The 20,774-nt window shown below is 48.7% G+C and overlaps 10 protein-coding genes across 10 annotated transcripts; 3 read left to right on the plus strand and 7 right to left on the minus strand.

Annotated features, from left to right (window-relative positions):
- Positions 1–84: 84 nt before the first annotated feature.
- On the minus strand, positions 85–1,146 carry ANOM_000567 (nmrA-like family protein; the record flags this gene model as incomplete). The annotated part of the gene is made up of 3 exons (XM_015545825.1): positions 85–247; positions 305–467; positions 531–1,146. 3 exons carry the CDS (start codon positions 1,144–1,146, stop codon positions 85–87), a joined length of 942 nt encoding a protein of 313 aa, XP_015412035.1.
- A 760-nt stretch (positions 1,147–1,906) lies between these two features.
- ANOM_000568 (antibiotic biosynthesis monooxygenase family protein) lies at positions 1,907–2,284 on the minus strand (the record flags this gene model as incomplete). The annotated part of the gene is made up of 1 exon (XM_015545826.1): positions 1,907–2,284. One exon carries the CDS (start codon positions 2,282–2,284, stop codon positions 1,907–1,909), a length of 378 nt encoding a protein of 125 aa, XP_015412036.1.
- Positions 2,285–3,642: 1,358 nt separating this feature from the next.
- Positions 3,643–4,468, minus strand: ANOM_000569 (uncharacterized protein; the record flags this gene model as incomplete). Its single annotated transcript, XM_015545827.1, has 4 exons — positions 3,643–3,685; positions 3,753–4,034; positions 4,085–4,378; positions 4,455–4,468. 4 exons carry the CDS (start codon positions 4,466–4,468, stop codon positions 3,643–3,645), a joined length of 633 nt encoding a protein of 210 aa, XP_015412059.1.
- A 2,320-nt stretch (positions 4,469–6,788) lies between these two features.
- On the minus strand, positions 6,789–8,263 carry ANOM_000570 (uncharacterized protein; the record flags this gene model as incomplete). Its single annotated transcript, XM_015545828.1, has 6 exons — positions 6,789–7,184; positions 7,244–7,441; positions 7,503–7,655; positions 7,708–7,807; positions 7,874–8,001; positions 8,060–8,263. 6 exons carry the CDS (start codon positions 8,261–8,263, stop codon positions 6,789–6,791), a joined length of 1,179 nt encoding a protein of 392 aa, XP_015412037.1.
- Positions 8,264–9,107: 844 nt separating this feature from the next.
- ANOM_000571 (putative FAD-dependent oxygenase) lies at positions 9,108–10,846 on the plus strand (the record flags this gene model as incomplete). Its single annotated transcript, XM_015545829.1, has 4 exons — positions 9,108–9,383; positions 9,492–9,708; positions 9,766–10,160; positions 10,211–10,846. 4 exons carry the CDS (start codon positions 9,108–9,110, stop codon positions 10,844–10,846), a joined length of 1,524 nt encoding a protein of 507 aa, XP_015412080.1.
- A 495-nt stretch (positions 10,847–11,341) lies between these two features.
- Positions 11,342–13,084, minus strand: ANOM_000572 (cytochrome P450; the record flags this gene model as incomplete). The annotated part of the gene is made up of 5 exons (XM_015545830.1): positions 11,342–11,763; positions 11,820–12,422; positions 12,474–12,542; positions 12,597–12,813; positions 12,869–13,084. 5 exons carry the CDS (start codon positions 13,082–13,084, stop codon positions 11,342–11,344), a joined length of 1,527 nt encoding a protein of 508 aa, XP_015412079.1.
- A 694-nt stretch (positions 13,085–13,778) lies between these two features.
- On the minus strand, positions 13,779–14,987 carry ANOM_000573 (bZIP transcription factor; the record flags this gene model as incomplete). Its single annotated transcript, XM_015545831.1, has 1 exon — positions 13,779–14,987. One exon carries the CDS (start codon positions 14,985–14,987, stop codon positions 13,779–13,781), a length of 1,209 nt encoding a protein of 402 aa, XP_015412078.1.
- Positions 14,988–16,098: 1,111 nt separating this feature from the next.
- On the plus strand, positions 16,099–16,563 carry ANOM_000574 (uncharacterized protein; the record flags this gene model as incomplete). Its single annotated transcript, XM_015545832.1, has 1 exon — positions 16,099–16,563. The coding sequence occupies one exon, from the start codon at positions 16,099–16,101 to the stop codon at positions 16,561–16,563; it is 465 nt and encodes a 154-aa protein (XP_015412083.1).
- A 613-nt stretch (positions 16,564–17,176) lies between these two features.
- Positions 17,177–17,638, plus strand: ANOM_000575 (uncharacterized protein; the record flags this gene model as incomplete). Its single annotated transcript, XM_015545833.1, has 1 exon — positions 17,177–17,638. The coding sequence occupies one exon, from the start codon at positions 17,177–17,179 to the stop codon at positions 17,636–17,638; it is 462 nt and encodes a 153-aa protein (XP_015412082.1).
- Positions 17,639–18,228: 590 nt separating this feature from the next.
- On the minus strand, positions 18,229–20,330 carry ANOM_000576 (putative alpha methylacyl-CoA racemase; the record flags this gene model as incomplete). The annotated part of the gene is made up of 7 exons (XM_015545834.1): positions 18,229–18,594; positions 18,662–18,740; positions 18,800–18,882; positions 18,937–19,436; positions 19,496–19,645; positions 19,705–19,913; positions 20,068–20,330. The coding sequence occupies 7 exons, from the start codon at positions 20,328–20,330 to the stop codon at positions 18,229–18,231; spliced, it is 1,650 nt and encodes a 549-aa protein (XP_015412138.1).
- Positions 20,331–20,774: the final 444 nt, after the last annotated feature.

Consider the following 20,774-nt stretch of genomic DNA (forward strand, 5'->3'; position numbering starts at 1 on the left):
ATATGTATCGCCCTAACTCAGTGGAAGAGAAGCAATGTTTCACATTGTCTTGCCCAGTACAAAGTTATTACACCCCAGGTTCCTCTACACATTCGATCCCGCATTCTGGTATGATCCACTCAACTCCTCGATCATGTGGGACTGCATGAACTGCATGAAAGTTATTGACTGCACCGCTGGATACTTGCAATTATCCAACTCCGGTTTGAGATATGTCTGTCCATTGATACAGTAATACTGGTAGAATCTGAATTGCATCGTCAGCATTCAAACCTCAAACCACAGTCAAGAAGTAGAAACATACAAGGCTAGGTATGCATAAATATCCGAAGGATCCTTATCATAGATTGAGTGCATTCGGTGATACAGATCCTCCTTGGACCCGAGTCGCACTAGCCGTGGTCTCTTGCCATAGACTTCAGCAAAGTCATCAGCAATCTGGTGGATGTTCTTTCTGTCACCCAGAACTATGATGAATTAGCATCTGAAAATACGGACAGGTGATGTCTATAGCCTCGCGCAGAACTCACAGTGTTGCATGCCGACGGCATTCGGGTCCGTCGCAACAGCCGCCACGAACGCAGCCGCAGTGTCATAGGTAGTCGACTCCCAAACCTCATCGCCGTCTCCCCAGTATGAGAAGGTTATCTCCGGCGGATCAAAGACACCGAAGTACCCGCTCCAGAAGGTCTCCATAAACGCCCCGATCAGCACATGAACCCCCTGAACAGTGGGCTTGGAGTCCAGATGCGCCTTGACGAGCTTCATCGGATCCTTAGCTGGATGCTGGCCGAGTCCCAACTTCGTGAAGTCGAGGCAGTAGTCACTCGCCAGATAGCGCGTGACCCCCTCGAGCTCGCACGCATCCACGAGCACCTTCTGCCCATCTGTCATGAACTGATTGTCGCCTAAATAGCAGCAGACAACAACATGGCACCCGCGCACGAACGCTCGAGCGTCCACCAAGCTCATGGCGTCACCTTGAATCGTGGCAATGCGGTCGGACGCGCGAAAGTGGTCGGGTAACTTGGAGGCATTGCGGCAAAAGCCCCGAATGTGGACTTCTCCGTGGGTCTGCAGCAAATGCTTGACTACAAGTCGCGCAAACTTGCCTGTGATGCCTGCGATGCCGACAGTGAAGGTCATATTGTTTAGGAAAAATGTAAATATCCGAGTATCAAAGGGATATGGTGTCGAGTGACTTTATAAGACAACGAATGGACCAAAAGCCGCCATGCCTCTGCGTGTCAGAGACAATTTAAATACACTGGCTTTTGAGAAAATGAATTCGGGGCCATGAATCATTACAAATAAAAACATCGTCAAATGAGGTTGTCAACTTGCCTCCAACCAATGAAATCGTCGGTTGACAGTCGTCCGGAGTGGTTCGCATCGGCTATCCAGCCATCCCACCGTCGCGCTGGCGTTGCTCCCGTCCGAGTCCGAAGCGCAACCTGATCTCAAACTCATGTCGGTCAGTCCTACATGTGGTTCAGCCGCTCTAGATGCACTGATGCAGGTATGTATGACTTCATCTTCTTCCTCTATGGCTCCTTAGTGGGAGTCAATATCATCAACCGGTGCACCTCGCTTTATGTATGAACTGAGTTAAAATACGGACCAGAGTGGGCCTCCTAAAGTGAAAGCAGCATTTTAAAGAGAGTCGCATTACAAACTACCGAAGAAAAATATATTGAATGGACCGGGACTTTAGAATACTCTAATAGGTTGTTTCCTTATTCAACACGACCTGATCTAATTTACAAGTACATTGTCAAATAACATCGTTAATCCTAGACCTAGTGTAGGCTTCGACCAACAGCCCTTGAGATATTTAAAGATAGTGAAATGAGAAATCCAACACAATAAGCCTCGCCAGGCGCTGGGGACCTCCTTGTCTGTCGATTTAGGCAAGGCAGACACCGTCGATGTGCTGCTTGCGATAGAGACCAATGCGGCATTCAGTTCCATCAGGGTAGGTATTCAGGGAGGCTTGAAACTCCGGAAGGTCGTAGTATGACTTTAGCGCCGCCGTTGACTCCCAAATAGCGTAGTTGAGCATCGTGTCGCTACCGTTGACGCCGCGGTGAAGTTGGGTTGAGATAAAGCCAGGCTGCTTCTTGGCCAGGTCGGCATCTATCTTCCAAGCAGCGAAGGCCTCGTCCATCTTACCGGCCGGAATGTGAAAAGTGTTGACTAGCACGCAGGAGCCGGCTTCGGGATGTTCCTCGAGCTGCTTGACCAGTGGAGTGCGAGGGTCGATGTCTATGAAAGTAGCACCCATCTTGATAGTTTAGAGGAATATTATTGAGATTCAACGAAGAATAGTAAATTGGTTTTCCAAATGGAGATTTGATGGTAAGAAATGCATCTTCCCTCTCTCATAGCCAGGAATTTAAAGAAACATATACTCGATACTGTTTACATCGTGATTCTGTTCGAGGTTGTCGGGCCGAGTATGATCGCCCTTTACGGCACGGCAGAAAATCAGTGGGGACGGAGTAGACTCTACCGACGATTTGTTTGGCCAACCGTGTGGATCATGAATATTCTTCTATAGTATGACATTATTTAGCGCTGGGTACTTCATTGATCGGAATGTTATAGAACGAAATGTTATGTTATCTAGCAAGGGGTCCTAGGTTTCACAGTGCTGTCACATACCCACAGAGAAGGATCATGCTATACTTGACGATATAAGGCTCCGCATTCTTAATCAAACATAGGTCCGGACAACGCTCTACCGTGAATCCGATTGGGCAGTGATGCAGATGACGATGTGCCATCTTCTTGATAGGATCTTTCACGGCTTGGCTGCGTTTCGTTCGGGGACATCGGCCTTCTCGCTCTCCGAGCAAAACTCCGTCACCAGTGAGTCTTGACGAAGTCAAATGGTGTCAGTTACTTAGTGTAGAGCTATCATGTTGTCGTCCTGGTTGCCATGCTGCCCGAATGTCATTCCCCGCACTAAATCAACGCTTCAACTCATATCATACATGTAAACGGAAAGAGCGTCCGCCGATTCTGGCTGTTCGAAGATATCTACACGAGGAGGGTATGCTCGCCATCGGCGATTCACTAGACCGTGTAGTTGTATATTTACTCCTCTATTATGACGGGTTTGCTAAATCACAGGTCTATCACTTCTGTTTTCTGCAGGCAGCTGGCGCGTCCGTGCTTATAAGTCTTGAAGATTGGTGAAAGAGTTCGCACGGACGTAAAACGCAAGCATATGATGATAGCTATAGCTTGCAACGAGCGGACACTTTAGACAGCTCTCACATCCTTTACACCTTGTATTTGACATACGTCTAGTGGGCTTCCTCATAGTTAAAGACCAAACTACTATTTCTTGGTATACAAGCCAACTCGCATTTCGCATTCTTCCAGTCGTCAATAAAACTCTTAGCAACAGCTTAGTCCTTCACATGGACGCTCTTTTTGCGTAGAAATAAGATAGATGGATTGATTACACTTGAAAAGAAGACACAGCGCCACATCTCTTTCATCCCCCTCAGTCCAAGGTAAAGGACAGGCATCCGAACAGGCGATGCAGCTATCTGGCAAACCGCGATGAAATTTGTGCTTATTAGATTATTAAATATTTCCAATGTTCAATCGTCAAGACATCAGCTTCCGCTCTTAGGTCGATTCTGGCGGCTTGGTGATGTTTGTCAATGTGTCCCTATATGCAGTCAACATCTTTAATCACAGAAAGAACAAGAGAGTAAAAGAAAGTCGAATTGGATTACCCGTTCAGCTTCTTAATGAGCATACCAAGCCCTTCATGAGAGTAGTCCTTGGCATTCCACATATCCTTATGATACACAACCTTCTCATTAGGCTCTTCGCCTTCAAGCCTAAGGCTGATAAGACTGTCTGCAACTTTGGAGGCATGAATACCAGCAAAAGTGTACTTCTGCCGCTGCTTCCAGACAAGTTCGTGCTCCGTCGACGACGTGACTTCCGTAGCCAGTGTCTCAGACTTAGAAAACAGTTTTGGGATACCATACCACTGGCCTGCTATCTTGTATCTACGCCTTGTCAGTGAATGCTGCCTGAGAGTCAGGGTTTCAACCAATACCGCGTGTCGCAGTAACTGAATGGATCGTCGTAGATGGCCTTCTCGGCATAGACCTTCATGTCGTCTTCCGAGGCACTGCCCCCGTAAAGAGCAATGATGCTTTTCTGGATGGCCGCCCGTGAAGGCGAAAGTGAGATCGACCTCTCTGGGTGAGGCACGTAGTCTACATCGCCATTCACGTTCTTTGGTCGCTCAGGATGTGGCTCGATGTCCCTTGGGTCGGGGTGTGGGGATGTTGACGATGGCATCTTCGATGGGGAAGGCGAGAGTGTCAACTTATAGGTGATGAACACACTGTACAGAGATTTGTAGTGTTGTACCCTTGAGGAGACAAGAAAGAATTAGGCCAAGCCCTGTTGATATGCCAGACCGTTGGACAAGCATGACGTCACCCGAGTGTCAGTAACCTGACTTCGATGGACCCTAAAAGACTCTATGGCTCATCCCAGAGAAATGTTTGATTTTCTTTTGCCGTAAACATAAGGTCTATGAATTTGTCAGGCTCGAGAAGATTAACAGTCGTACCTCTGGCACATTGTGCCTATCTGCCCGATCAAGAAAACACCATATCAGAGTGTGAGGGCCCAGGGATTGTCTCTTACACACGTTGGCTCCCACTAACCGCACACGACGAGCTCTTCTAATCTCTGTCAATATTAGTGCGCCCCAGCCATCATATGTCTTTGAATGTTTCAACTCTGCCACTTTTGTGTTTGCCTTGCCTCGGGAGCCTTCTCATTCTCCTTCTAATATATGCCTTCCTACATAAGTCTGCTCCCGATCTGGTGCTACTAGAATTACACGCTTTGGTAGGGTATTCACATATCTAGGCTGCACCTCAATGGTCAATAGCAGCAACATGGATTCGCTTTGCTTTACTCGAGGTTTTGCTCGGGGCTAGGTTTGGCAAAGTTCGCTAAGCAGGAGCCTTCCTTATCTTCGCATGGAGATCTAGCTTATTATATGCACTGACACAATGTGTTTTAGAGGGGTATTAAAATGCAAGGCCTGGGTGCCTGATTGTTCATGGCTGCCTTCTAACCCCTTTTGTTCTCTCTGGACAGATATATGGTTGCCTCATTTGTCCACCTTATAGCACATACCGTAGAATTCTAGAAAACAGCAAAGAAAATTTTTGTTTCTCGAAGAAATATATAAACCATGGTGCAAGATCGACATATGCAAATTCCGGTGGAGCCATGACTTTGCACCAATGTGTTCGCCGGGCTCCGAGCGCTCGCGGGTTGCAACTCCTCGGGAAGCCTACTGTACATTGTGCACACTACCAATCCACTGGCACACAGAGTGCATATTGCTCTATGAAATACATTATGATGAGCTACATACGCATTAAGCCTCCTGAGCTTGGTATTAACCTAGGTTAATAAGCATTACAAAGCAAATGGCCCTTCATCGGCCGAGGCTATATATAGAGTTGTGCCAGAGTGGGTCGAGACCAAATTTTGTGACGAGCGATGCAACTCTAGCCAGGCTACGGCTTGGGCCAAAGTATATCTACGCCTATCGAAGCCAACGGTTGTTCTTGTTCTCCGTGGGTACCCGCACGCCCAAAAGCTAATCCTGTGCAGAGTTAATCCCTTGGTCCCTTAATTCGGGAACCCTGTGCTTCCACACAACATGAAAGGATAATGGGTTCCGGCTGTTACCATTGGCCCTGGAGAAAATGTTACATGCTGCCAGCCTCTGGTTTGTTGTCTTGCCGTAGCATTTTCGCCAATTTGACCACCTACACTACAGCTATACCAACGGTCGTAACTGGGGAATAGGTACGGATATATGCGGAGTTATAATAAACCAAATAATGTTAGTGCATTAGTACTGGCCACGGATATCTAAGACATTGGCACTGGCAAGCGTCGGTCACTGTCGATCCCTTGACATATGGCCCACCCAATACTTTGGGTCAGTTGTGACTAGCTCAATGACGCAACTTCTGTTAAGAGAACTTCATTCTAGCCCTTCACAAAGGCCCAGAGGATATATGAACTTTACTAAGGAACGCGTTACTATTTCCCTTTATAGTGGCTATCCCCGAAACCCAATCGCCTACTCGGAGACTATCTCTTTCGGTCATCGCCAGTAAACTTAGTCGGTCAACCGAGATTGCCCTTCCGCGAAAATGGTTTCTCGGGCTGAATCTTCGCACGGTAAATTGTTCCCGCGCTCGGTGACAGAAAATAAATGTAGGATTGGCGTTCAAGAGATATATGGACCCCCTTGTCAAACACCTTCACTGAAAAGCTTGGTTCTTTAGCTTTAGATTTAGGAAGTAAACCATCGTATTGTACACAGAACGGATGGTGTCACATGGTCCCACACTTTGATATAAATATTGTCCACGGGTTGTCTATGCATTCAGGGGTCGAGATAATAAGTAAAAGACGTCTAAGACAGAATAAAGTGATGATAGAGGACGTATAATAATTACAGGCATGTAACACGTGAGAGACTAAGCCATCAAGCAGCCAACTGCCGTATCAAGAAGGTCCACGGCCCATGAGTTCCTCGGGTTGCGTTGTAGATCTTGCCTCTCCTGGATCTTAAGCTTTCGAACCTGGCAGCATAGAACGGAACGGAATTGTCAGCATCACCGAACATGAACCACGGTACCGTAGACCCCGATCATTTGAACGTACCATAGAGACCCTACCAAGTCTCATGCAGCCGGCGCGGATCCAACTCGCTATCTGGCCTCGTGGGTCACCTCAATCCGGTTCGAGACTAGAATACTGCTTGCGATGGTTCCAGTGGGAGACGAAGGGTATGTCTTCAAGTTGTGCATTTTAACGTCGCCGACCATTCGTTCCTCGCTCTCGGTCAATGTGAGGGTCCCCGATGTAGGATACCCACTCGAGGGCTTTCGGCGATTCCGACTCCGCGAGTCACCGCCCCCGCCACCAATACTCTGGAATCCACTAGGGTATTTGTGCGTCGGGGTTGAGTTGAATGCACTTCCGTAAACGCGTCCGAGCCAGGATTTGAACAGGTGGAATATCATGGGTAGGTTGGTCGTCATAACTGCGACGAATGTCTCACGTGTGCCCCAGGCGCCGCTTAGCTCTGCGCCGTGGAGGGGGTCCTGTACGTGGTTAGAAGCATAGCCCCGCGTGCGCGAATCAGGATGATAGGTGTACTTACCACCAGGACAAAGATACTCTTCAGGGTGGCGCAGACAAGAACGAACACGCCGGCGCTGAGTACAACTGTAGAGGCTATCTTCTTCGCCAATCTCAATTTGGTGCTCCATAAGACTGGAATTGGGATCGTTATCAGGTAGAGATCGGTGCTGACGTTCGCGGCGAAGGAGACCCAGACTATCGGCTTGGAGATTGCAGCCTGGCAGATATCTAGAAAAGCCGTATGTATGTTAGTGGAGATTCAATGGTATAGCGGAGACGAAGCACTTTCTTCCAGGGTCTGGGTTAATCTGCCAGTATTTGTGAAGGGGTCGGCATGCCGCGAAGATTGTTACAATGCTTGCGATAAAAGTCCCGATGACAAGGGCAAAGCCAATATAAACCGGGACTCGATAACGGCGTCCAAGACCGTCCTATTGATTGTTATGTGCTATTCGAGATATATTGCTCGTCGGAGGGCTGTACCGTAAGTCGAACATAAAATGCCAGCATCGAGAGCTTGAGTGACCAGATCAAGGCCGAATATGTAGTCCACCCGGCGACCTGTATCTTGGATCCAATAACCCTACATGACGGAATAGCCTTAGTCGCGACTGACAAGAACTTCCACCGTTGTGTCAATGCGACATACCTAAATCTGTATTCCGGATCGTCGATAGACAGTGCGGCGCGTTGGGCATCTGTCATACCATTATTGGCCAGACCGTGGGCAACATTTCCCACGCTGTATGCAAGAGCCGTCTGTGCGGTGTAGAATATCTACAACGATCAGTGTTAGTGTGCTAGTGAGCTGAATGTGATCGATCAGGACACGAACAATCCCAACCCAGATAAGGTAATCATCGGCTCGCAGATTCCTCAAGCCCACGGCGCTTCCTCGGGCATATGTCCTGAGAATAGTCGCGGCAACACCAATCGAATAGAGGGTCCATGACTCAATAGTGGACTTGTGGAATGCTGCTTGAGCAGCCTCTTCTCCGGCGCCCCTTGTCACGATGTCGAACGCGATACCGGTGGACATTCTTAAGCAACAGATTTAGAAGGGCATTGTGGATAAAACGACAACTAGAGCGCAAGTCAGAGAGCGATAGGTCACTTGTAATGTATTTCTTATAGTACATAAGGTTTCGCTTTCCCCCCACCAATTTGTTTGCGACATCGCCGGGTATTGATGGTAAAGCCCTACCAGCGCAACACCACAACCACGGGGCTCTTATAAGACCAAGACCAATTTTGCGATCGTCGCACCAGTGGCCTCGACGTTAGCTAAACTGGCCAACAAGTCAAGCGACCGTTTCAGACAGACTTGGGCGCGAACGAGGTTATCTGCGCCTCAGCCGTTTAGGTTACTCGTCTTCCGAAGGAGTCCGATTGAGGTTCCATTATTATGGCCAACAGTTTAACCAAGACCCGCAGTGGAGGCATTAGCGTGAGTTAGATGGTGGTTGAACGTGCTAGTTAGGGGATCACCGTCGACAGTTGGTCAGCAAGACGGGGGTTGAGAACGAACTCCCACGCTTGGGTGGATCTTCGCATGGCGAGAAAAGATGAGGTAGCATTCGCCAAGCATCGATTCAGGCCACGCACATGCTAGGGCACGAATGGTGATTTAGCTTGAAACAGTGGAACAGGAACGTAGATTAGGGATCTAGCAGAATTGACTCCGTGCATAGATTAAATAATAACATTGTCACCCGCATTCTCGTGGAACGGCCAGGGATTCAAATCTGACTGAGCATATTCTGACTGGTCACCTCGGCCGATCAGAACCATTTTTGCGACCGCAGGAAGCTGGCTTGCGTCTTGAGTATTTTTTTGTCTCCCTCCCCTTGGCTTTGTGGCATTTTTAAGTATTTCCTGTCACCATGCTTCGACTTAAAATGGAAGTGGTCGCGGCTTTGGCTGCGTGGTCGATTGCCTCGGTTTGTGAGACCGTGCCTGTGTCTAGCCATTGGACTCGAGGCCTCTGTCCACGATCGAATGACGTGAATGATCTAGGGATCAAGCTTTCGCCTACCGCCAAAGTCTATTACCCAGGCTCGGAAGAGTTCGACGTGGCATCAACCCGGTGGTCAGTCTTAGATGCCCCCAAAGTAAACATCGTTGTCGTGCCGGGTACGGAAAACGATGTGGTCGAGACGGTAAATTATTTTTTCATTCCCCTCATCACCTCATGCCTTGTCCATACAGCCCTCCAATTGAATAAAAATATATTAAGAAGGGATAAAATACTAATTGGCTCGGCTTAGGTGAAATATGCGAATGAAAAGGGCCTGCCCTTCCTTGCGTACAATGGTGCCCATGGTGCAATTACGACCCTGGGTAAGATGGACCATGGTATTGAAATCTTTCTGGAGCAGCTGAATACCATCGACATTGCGGAGGATGGGAAGACGGTGAAGATTGGTGGCGGAACTGGATCGAAGGCAGTGACCGATACGCTCTGGGCGGCAGGAAAGCAAACAGGTGAGTCGACACTAGCGACTCAAGCTGAGGTGACCATGGATATTGACATGGAGATAGTGAGCGGTACTTGCGAATGTGTCAGCTTTCTGGGACCTGCACTCGGTGGAGGCCATGGCTGGCTGCAGGGGCACCACGGTCTCGTTGCGGACCAGTTCGTTTCTATGAATATCGTCCTGGCAGACGGGAGCTTGAAAGTCCTGGATAACCAGTCAGATCTCTGGTGGGCGATGAATGGTGCTGGCCATAACTTCGGTATCGTAACCTCCGTTACTACCAAGCTCTATGATGTCGTTCATTCCGACTGGGCGATCGAGACTCTCATATTTAGTGGAGACAAAGTGGAGGCCGTATATCAAGCCGCTAATGACTACCTCCTGAAGAATGGCACCCAGCCCGAGGGTGTTATCAATTGGTCATACTGGCTGAATATCCCGGACGCTGATCCTGAAAATGTGAGTTCATTAATTCTCAAAAGCTTTCGTGAGCTAATTAGGTGTTCAAGCCGGTGATTCTATTCTACATTATTCAAGAGGGTGTGACAGCAGTCGACTCAGTTTACACAAAGCCGTTCCACGACATTGGTCCACTCTCTGAAGAGTCAAAGGGAGGGAGCTACACCGATCTTGCGGGGTGGACTGGCATCTCCCTGTCAGCTCCGCCTTGCCAGAAGGCTGGCCTTGTCAACCCACGGTTCCCCAACTATCTTGAAGAATACAACGTCCCCGCCCAAAAAGAGGCATATAAGCTCTTCGCAAATGGCGCCCGCGGAAGCTCGCCATTTAACAACTCAATATTCATGTTCGAAGGGTATTCCACGCAGGGAGTAAAAGCAATCGACAGCAAGTCCAGTGCTTTCGCCTTTCGAGGCGAGAATATTCTCTCCGCTCCACTCATCACGTATGCACCCGCCGGTCCAGAGCTTGATACAAAGGCATCTCAGTTAGGCAATGAGCTTCGACAGATCCTCCACAAGGCCAGTGGGCAGCCAGACGTGCAGGCGTATGTCAACTATGCTTACGGCGACGAAACACCGCAACAATGGTATGGAAGTGAGAAGTGGCGCCAGGACCGCCTGCAGGCCTTGAAGCAGAAGTACGATCCAACGGGCAAGTTTAGCTTCTTCGCACCAATCGCATAAGAATACCATACACATGGAGCACGCTGGTCGCCATCGAGTCGGGCTGATGCTGGCTCTCTACCCTTTTGCTGTTGCTCCCACCATCGACCCTCCTTCTGTAAATAGTACTAGTCTCATAGACGTAGACTAGCTTAATATACCGTCTACTACTACCAATATGCAACAATAATTTATATTGTCTTATGAAATATAAAACCAAACCCCAGGAATAATTGCTTTTGCCTTGCGCTATATCAAGTTATCAACTCCATGTCCACTTACCCCAGTAAGGCCACATCTGCAACCTAGAGCATTATTATTAAGATAACCTTGTTACCACGCTGCGTCCCGATGTAATGGATGGTGCATTGCGAAGATGGAGAACACATGACGATGTACATTGTGAGGGCAATGTGAACCTTGCCTGCTTTCCTGACTTGAGGGATCAATGAAGCTAAACCAAGCGCTTGTTATGCCAATCAAATGTAAACTCCCTAGTCTGAATATCCCTTATAATCATAGAGCGATTTCCTCCTGTCGCCGGCTGATCATGAGCTTTGTCATAGGATCCGCGGATAATGAGACACCATTCTGCCTTATCTGGGGCACTGGCCCATCAGCCAACTTAAATTCGTATTTCAACAAGATATGGCACAAGGCAATTTTGACCTCATTGACGGCGAAGAACCGACCCGGACAAGCATGACGCCCAAACCCGAACCCCATATGCTCCGGTGACGGAGCCACGGTTTGCGCAGACGTCTCATGCCCAGGAACTTCGCGCAGCTTGAGGAATCGGTAACCATCGAATTCAAGGGGATTAGGATATATCTCAGGGTCCCACATGCTCTCACTGGATACGGCTAGAAACGAGCCCTTAGGGATATAAGTGCCATCGGACAACTTGAGGTCGGTTACGGCAACCCGCCGCATAGAGACTACCGATTTCGTTTAGCTCTCTTGATCTGAATTACAAACATCGAACAACACTTACCCACGCCGGTCGGCTTAAGACGCTGACTCTCTTTCAGAACGCTATCCATAAGTTTCAGCTTGTATAACGTTGGCTTCTTCCACCCTTCTTCTTGCACTACCGTAATCACTTCTTCGCGCAGAGCTTGGATCAGCTCATCGCGACCGCAGAGGTCATAGAGCACTTGTGTCAGCATATCAGATGTGGTATGAATAGCAGCAACGGAAAATATCAACTGTCCGAAAGCAGGCTCATAAGAGCGACCCTTTGCACATTCCTCCAACCATTCCATCGCATCGTTGTACCGTTCCGGTTTCTTTCCAGCTGAGATTGCATCCTGTTTTTCTTGACGTCTGGTGTCTAGCACCGGCCGGATAATGTCTTGCGCTTCCTGTAATTCGGCCCGGATCTTGCGACACGACGGGAGAAACCAGGCAACGATAGCTCGAATAGCCTTCGGCCATAGACGTAGCTCCTCAGCCGCCTTGAAAGAGTCGATGGTATAGTCAACAGTTATGCGGAGCCAGTTCGGGTCGCGACATATCTGGTCGCCTAAAAAGATCCTTGATGACAATTGTGCGACGATTTTCAGCATGCTGGATTTCAGAGGGAGGGCATGCCAAGCTAGCCTATTAGCCCTATCTTACATAGCAGAAGTGGTTTCAATACACTTACTAGTATCATCCGTCCAATTTGTCTGAAGCGCTATCACTGTTTCGTCGACAAGAGGTTGAGTGAGACTTCCTGTTATACAATGTCAGATACCAATCTCGATGCAAGCCACATTCCCATTCTCACCAAGGCTCTGCGTCAATTTCATCCGCACGGCATCTTGAAAGACTTTATCGTCGTTAGTGCCTTGTTTGAACGGCTCGAACCCCGTTATATGAGCGTGGAAGTCATTCGCCGTGTGGAGGCCGAAGCTAAGAGCGTCGTGGCTTCGGATCTCGTTGGCATACTTCGCATTCAGAATAATCCTCTTCCCATTCTCCGTCACAATGCGAAAGGCTGGTGCCTATTTCCATGCCAAAGGCCATTGTCAGTTGCTGGTCATGTTCCTGTCGGAACACGTACTTTTGCGAGCCCTGTTTTGATGAGATTATGCGCGTCGGCCAGGAAGCGCTGGCGGGCGTTGTCCATCGGAATTCCCATGGCTTCTTATCGTTCACCAGTGGCATATTTGACTTCGACGGGGATAGATATAGGGCAATTGCCGCCGCTGCCACCGTGACAAGAAGGGTGACCGAGCTATTGGTCAATAGCCTGTCCAAAAGATCACCCAACATCGTGCGTAGGCTATTGGGTATACAGTAAATTTCTAAAACAATGTGTCCTTCTAGCAATTGCGAGCATCCGAATGGACCCTTTATATACTTTGATATGATGGGCCAGCAAGCTAATCTAAGACAAAAGGAATGATTCCGGGCCATTCCCACATGGGACTACGTACGACATGAATCACGGCTGTTGGTTATGCCTACATAGAAAGCATAACAGATGATGCATTAGCATCGTGCCCCTCTGGTAGCACAAACAAATATTTCAAGACTCGGTCATTTGGCTAGCTTGAAACAACTCATTACGCATATCACAGAATGACAAGACAAAGTATTACCCTATGGTGTGGCGTATATTATCAATAGTACAGGTGCCTTCGCTTGAACAATTCTAGGCATGTATGAAAATATCCAGTTACCGTGCAGATCTACACCCCGCATATATCGGTGGAGATCTACAAGGTGATTGTCCTGGCCACTGACTCAGTGGTGCGCTGATCAGTGCATGGCCATCAGTCGAAGATGGGCACTGACTCAGCGTTAGCCCTAAGTCAGCAAGAACCGCCATCGGATCTACCAAAAGAAGCGGCAATGATTCAGCGCCAAACCCAGCCCAGTAAAAGATCGGCCCAATTATGCATGCCAGCCAATTCTTGGCAATGACTTCAGCTTGATCTTCGGCCGTGAAGCCGAAGGATGCTTCTTATTCCTTCCCGGCGAATCTGGTGTTTTCTAATTCAACAGGAGACCCCACCCGGAAACACACCGCATCGACATCCATCCCCTTCAACAACCCGGGATATTTTTCCACGAATTCCGGCGTCAGTCCCCACCCGCTCTCCCGCGTAAACACATCAAAAAACTCCCTTCGGATACGGAGGTTGTCTTGGCCGTCGCGCTCCAGGATATCTTCGCCCCAGGGCCACCGTACCTTCTGGCAGCATGACATATAGTCAAATACCTCTCTAAAGTCATACTTGTCCCAGTCTTCGATCAGGTTGGCCCGGATCTGTGGAAAGACAAGGAGGTCTAGTGCGGCGGGATGGCCGCGTTGGATCTGCAGCAGGATAGGCCGCAGAAATTGCGGGATCCGCGAAAAGGTTGTGAGACTTGGAGCGACTCGCCATTTGCTAAAGACGTAGACGAGCCACCCGCAGGCCAAACGTTCCGGATCACGGATGGCCCGAACTCGGAGGGCCTGGCTGATTTTGTCAGCCAAGAAGTTTCGTCTGGTACCGTGTAACAAGTCAAGCGGGGCGGGTAGGGGTGGGCAAGCGGCGATTTGGTCTGGATGGGCCAGCCAGGGACATGTGGCCGGCAGAGGCGGAGATATATGGCCGTACTCATCAACGGGGGTCAGACACCATGCTGAGGTAGACCCTGCCACTGTTTCACCCGCGAGGAGGGGACTGGCTAGGTTTGAGTGAGAAGAGGGGAATCCCTGTGAGGGCGCTCCGTCTGTGGTATTTCCATCAGTATTAAGTGGCTGTTGGATAGAGAGATGGTTATCCGGCGCATGAGAGGCATTCGATGGATGAAAGCGTATCGGCATCACGTCACCACTGCGGTGAGAGTAGACCTTGAGCAATGGTGACACTTGCTGGTTAGCGACCTGCGTGTTGGACCGTATTGGCTGTCGAGTGCGCTCATCCTGCTCCCATGATGAGAATATCGCGTGGAGATGTTCCTGGCGCTCCCGCAACAGTTGATTCTCGCGCTGCAGAGTTTCCATTGCTGCCATCATATGCTGCACCCAGGTAGCCCCATGGTATCTTTCGCAATAAGTCACTCGTTCCTCCAGAGCTTTGATACGGACTTCACGTTTTTCTCTGGCAGCCTTTTGGGCCTTCCGATCTCGCATACGCTTTCTCTCCGACGCGGAAAGAGTGTTGCTAGTCTGGGGTGATTCCATTGGTACGAGGTTGGTTGTGATTATAGTTTCAGGGCTTCTTGGACGGTTTAAGTTCGACTTGGTTGTAGCGGTTATTAGTATATTGCTGTTCGGAGCCTTCGCGAATGGTTCAAGCATAGACAATCTCCACAATATATATCCATAACCCTGATTGGGCCACGCTCATGCGTCATTACGCATATCTTGACATTATGGTCACTCATATTCTGAGACCCTTGCCAGACATATAATATACTGAACTCCTTATCTTGGGTCTCATAAGAAACCAAAACGTCCGGCTACGATGAGACAATCCTCAGTCTGTGCGATCAGAGACTCACGTGATTCAATGCCCGAGGCAGCAAATAATACTATAGATCGTATCAAGTTTAGAGTATACACCATCTCTGTATTTGAAGTTCTGCTGCTACAATGACTACGATCTTCTGTACTGTTCTGGCCCAAGGTAACGGCTCAATACCTACGAGATATCGCTTGATAGGAGCTAAATGCCAACAGGACTTAGAAGTCAGGCACCCACGCGTTACGGTTGCTACATGTCATGTGATTCCCTTCTAATTTCACATGATGTACAAAATAGGACTAGCTTATTCTGAGAAGCGACCATCCCATCGCGTTTATTGTTTCCTGGATGTTACTCTTTGTGATGCTATTCTTTTAAAAGACAGATTTAGACAGAGAAGAACGTTTCTTCTTCAGGGACTTGCTTCCCTTAATGTCGCCCGATCAAAATGGCCCTCAGCCAGTCCAAACCACCACCTGTTTCTCTCAAGCCGGATCCAAGCCTGTTCATAATGGAATTTGGTATCGATACTCCACACTGTTAGCGGTCAACATTCTGAAGCGTGTTCGACCTCGCCACGGGAATGTTCTCATGCTGACAGACAAATTATGTGTAAAATATGGGCAGCATGTAGAGTTGTCTGAAGCATCAACGATGCGGTTTATATCTCGACATACGTCTATACCCGTGCCAAAAGTGTTATGTGCATTTACTCATTCAGGATTGACGTATATTGTGATGGAAAGGATTAAGGGGGACATGATTGGCAGTGGTTGGGTTCACCGAAATGACGAATCAAAGGCAAAGCTTCTTTCACAGTTGGCGAAAATGGTTACTGAGATGCGAGAGCTTCGGCCTCCGGATGGTATCGTGGTCGCTTCCGTTGATGGTGGGCCACTCTTCGACTGTCGTGTGCCGGGACGTTCCTTAAAATTCGGTCTATTCAATACGGCCCAAGATTTCCATCGGCATTTACGAATGGGCATGGAGTTCGATCCCGGGCTTGACCCCCATATCCAGGATCTTATCAATCAACACGGCAAAACGTGGCCTTCAGTCTTCACTCATGGGGATCTTAGCAGCCTAAATATTCTTATCCATAAAGATACTATTGTTGGAATAATCGATTGGGAAACAGCGGGCTGGTACCCATCATACTGGGAGTACACATCAGCCCACCAAGTCAACCCACAAAACTCCTTTTGGGTTCATGAGATTGACAAGTTCTTACAGCCAATGCCTGAAGAGCTGGGCATGGAACGGGTCCGTCAAGAGCACTTTGGAGATACATGAGTAACGTAGCCGCTCTGTGATGCGATGAGGAAGGATTGGCTTGCAACTCACCTGCCCGAGCCGTATTCGTCCAAGAATAGAACGAAATCAGTAGGCGCCTAATCTATTTACCCAGCTTTGAATTTGCTTTTGACAGTAACTGGCAGCATCGTTCTGTGTTGTATATATACTGCCGTATAGGATTGGGTGTCTCGTTCGCTCATGTGATACAGCTGCGTTCCACCAAGGTGGGGTAGTTGAAGTTATGTAGGCAATACGATGAGTCTCATTTGCTTTATTCTACCACTAATGAAGTCATGGTGGTCATTCACCAAATTAACGGCTACTCTGTAAGACTGTAACCATGGAGAGTTGCAATGAGACTCCATGGCAATGTGACTGCGCCGCCGTGCAGTGTCACAGATCAGTTATATCCTAATTCACAGCGACAGGTTCTTGGTTTTCCTTGCTTCCAAGGCTGGGAGCTTTACTGCATTTGGATATGGTCATGTGGCTTGTTGCGTTTGTATATAGATAGGAAACTAGCCCTTCGTATGATCAATCGTAACAATCTCCATCTCCAGAAATACTTCCAAACAAGATCCTCAGGTATCGTCCAAATCAAAACGAAAGAATGACTACCAGCGGTCACTACGGCCCCGACCCCAGTAATCACCCGGACCAAAAAGAATTGTCCAATATCATACGCAATCTAAAGGCCAGCCGTGACAGCGCCGCCTTTGTCCTGGGTACCGATGGCGTCCTCCGAAGCCTAACAGGGGATTACGACGTGATAGACGCGATCGGTCTTCCACCTCGACTGATCAAAGCCTTTCTCGATCGGGATGTATTTGATCAGGAAATAGAAGACATGTTTCGCGGATCGGATGGAACGAAAGTGCCCCAGGAACAGTGGTGGAAGCCAGATCCATCGTTATTACCGCCACCCCTGACGGAGGAGGAGAAAGCGCGGATTGACAAGGACAAGGAGGAGAACAAGGACATCATTGAGGAGAATATTAGGAAAATGGAAAGTGGCGAGCTGAAGCCATGTGGGGTGGTTGTTCGGTCGGATCATGATATCAGTCCTAGGTAGAGAGTTACCTCTGGCAAGCTTATATTGCTGGAATAGTTGCTCCCATCGCAATGTTTATTTTTGATATCCTCTGGGCTGATCCTCGTAGACTCTTAGAACGCTTGACAAAGAAGTAGGGAATTTGAAATACCAGCAAAAGCAGTAGGTCACACTGCCGCTAAGAGGTGCAAATTGTACCATGCAATTGAACCCAGATGCACCTGCTTCGACTGCATGTTCACGACAGCATTCAGCGGTGTCATTTACAAGAAAAGCTTTTAGTGGAACAATACGTTTATTACCCGCTTTTGGCTCGTCCTACTGCGGATGCTAGCACTGTGTGGTGAGGCATTTTCTTTCTCATATCGGTGCAATGCATTGTTAGGGACGATTCCAAGGAAGGAACTTGTAGATAGATATAGTTTAAGCATACTGTTTCCTACCATAGCCAACAAAGAGCCCTCTCAAATGAGATACTGTACCAGGGGGAGCGTACATATATAAACTGTGTATAAGCCAATGTCACGATGAGGTACACTATCTGTACGGGGTCTTTATCTTTACTAAACCGTGAATGCCATCGTAGTCTTAATTGAAAATAAATGTGCAGACTACGCGCTGGTGACAATTTCTGTCCGTAGGTCTTCCGGCCAACGAGCAGCATCATGTCCATTGCTTCTTGTCCCAACGTTGAACCGAAGATCCACCTGTTTATCAGCAAAGCTGAGCACGGGACGAAGTACCTTGAAGTAACGATCGACCGCTTCAGAATACCGTGTCTCGAAGAAGCGTGGCTGAAACAACTGTGCACCACTGTTCAGCATGAGTGACTTCATCATAAGTGGAATAGTGGCCGGCATATTGTCGTTATGGCGGAAGGCGAGCCGGTTGTGTCGCTGCCAGACATCCTCCCAGACAGCCGGGGGATAGACTCCCACGCTGTTCATCAGCCACTGGGAGTAGTAGTTCAGGGCCGTCTGTTCCATGTTAGCAACAGCACCTAGGACTGACGTTGCGAAGAATGGAAAGGAGTCAGTGACTTACATCCATGAAGAAAGATCCACCCTTGTCGGCCCTTTCAATCAGTGCGTTGATGACTCCACAGACGCCCATAACCCCGGTACTACAGGCTGCGTTAGAAGACTTCGGGACGGAGGGACTTGAGAAAATGGAGTTTCCTACCAGTAATCCGAATTTGGGAAGATGGGTGTAACGGCTTCATCATGTCCCGTAGCGCGGCCATATTCGAGGGAGACACCACAGTTCTAATAGAATCATATTAATAAAAGTCACTGCTCACAAGGTGGATTACCATTTACCGCGTCGCTGATTTGCTGCCATCCACTTCTATGTTGCCAAGGACCATGCCAACCGTAGCAGTTCTCACGAGCATAAACCAGACCGAATGGCCGGTCCTTGACAAGCTCAAGCACAGCATCCCGGCCGAACCCAAGCTTTTCCATCACACCTGGCCGGTATCCGTCCAGCATAACATCAGCCTCGAGAATAAGCTTGCGCAGAGTCTCCTTCCCCTCCTCCGTCTTCAGATCAATCGAACAATTCCACTTGCCCCAGTTCAAGTCGGCATGCAGAGCATATGCATCTACGACACCAGGACCAGTTACGCGCATCACACTCGCGCCAAGCTCGGCCAATCCCTTCGAGATACTAGGGCCAGCAATCACGCGACATAGGTCGAGGACTTTTAGACCAGCCAGAGGGCGAGCTACACCTGTACCTGGGACTGGCTTCCACCATCCGGGCTTCTGAGCCTGATTTGGAGTGTGGTTAAGCTCATAGAGACCGACATGGGCGTTAGCTTGCCGTGTTCACTTGCTTTGTATTCATCAGTGGAGTAACAGATTGTCCCAGCCTGACGGTACTTTTCATTCATAAGTTCGTCTAGCTCTTCCGCGGTGAGTTGCTGAACGCGCTCTTGGATAGCACTCATTGCATCGGCAGTGGAAGAGGCTTCACGATCAGGGTCTAGCCCCAGTGCTGTCGAGGAGGGGCCGGCATTCATACTCCCTATTCGCAGTTAGCCCCAACTAGTTCCCTGGATCATTCTGTTGGGAGACTATTATTACCGTGGACGTGATAGCACCGCCCATCTTTCGTCTTGTAGATATTGGTGATGGATGAGCGGTGAGGGGTGGCTTGTCCAAGATCCCTCTCCGGACTGGGAAATATCGATAGAATACGTTGCAATGGAGATATGTTTGGGTCCAGTGAATTCCCGTTCTCGTCGACGACATCAATAAGAAGTGTTGACATTATGAACAGCGTGGCATGGTCGCTAAAATGGATTAGTTAACATCATATTAAACACCATGTGGTTGCCCTCAATTACACCACATATCCATAACTATTGAAACGGCATGCGACAGCACCAATTACAGAAAAAAAAAAAAAGAAAAGAAAACACTAGGTTTTCGAAGTGCGGTACTCACGTATCAATCTCAACCTTGACCGGACCATGGTTATACTTCGCCTTCAATAAAGCGTTGACCCAAAGTGACTCGAGCCCCTTCAATGCCGAAATACTTTCAGCAAAACGCCAGTTTATGGGGATGTTCGGGCTTGCATTTCCGGTGAATGTGACGTGGTCTGCGAGAGACGATGCATCGCTGGGAATGTTAGATGCGAGCAAAGGGTTCTGTAAGATCCCCTTGCGCAGAAGTTGGGCGGATTCAATAGGGACTGAGTATGTCATCGTAATTTTTGTCTGGGAGTTAGATGTGAAATTTCCATTTCTTCAGAGAGGGGTCAAGGATATATAATGCTAGGATGTCCTCATTCCTGGGCACGCCTTATGCAGGGAGCGTATGCATAAGCACTGACCATAGCGCTGCGTAAGGGCTCCACCCGCCCTTCGAAATATTGGTTAAGTGGGTCTTCCGGGACTTGGCGCGGAGAGAAATGTGAATGATAAGATCAAAGTGACTATAGACGTAGGTAAGGAACAAGCCTCTGTGAGGCCATGTGCCGGTCATACTCGGTCGTAGGGATTTCGGCCTGGCGAAGGACCAGTGATCCCACCTCAAACGCCCACTTAGTTAGTTCAGATTACCCATCTGTCCGACGTTCAATCTTATGGGGGAGTCGCGGACAAGTGGAAAACTGTTGAAATACCCCTTATGCAAAACACTGTGCAAGG

Source organism: Aspergillus nomiae (assembly GCF_001204775.2).
Source record: "Aspergillus nomiae NRRL 13137 chromosome Unknown contig00005, whole genome shotgun sequence".
In the NCBI taxonomy this organism is placed as follows: domain Eukaryota; kingdom Fungi; phylum Ascomycota; class Eurotiomycetes; order Eurotiales; family Aspergillaceae; genus Aspergillus; species Aspergillus nomiae.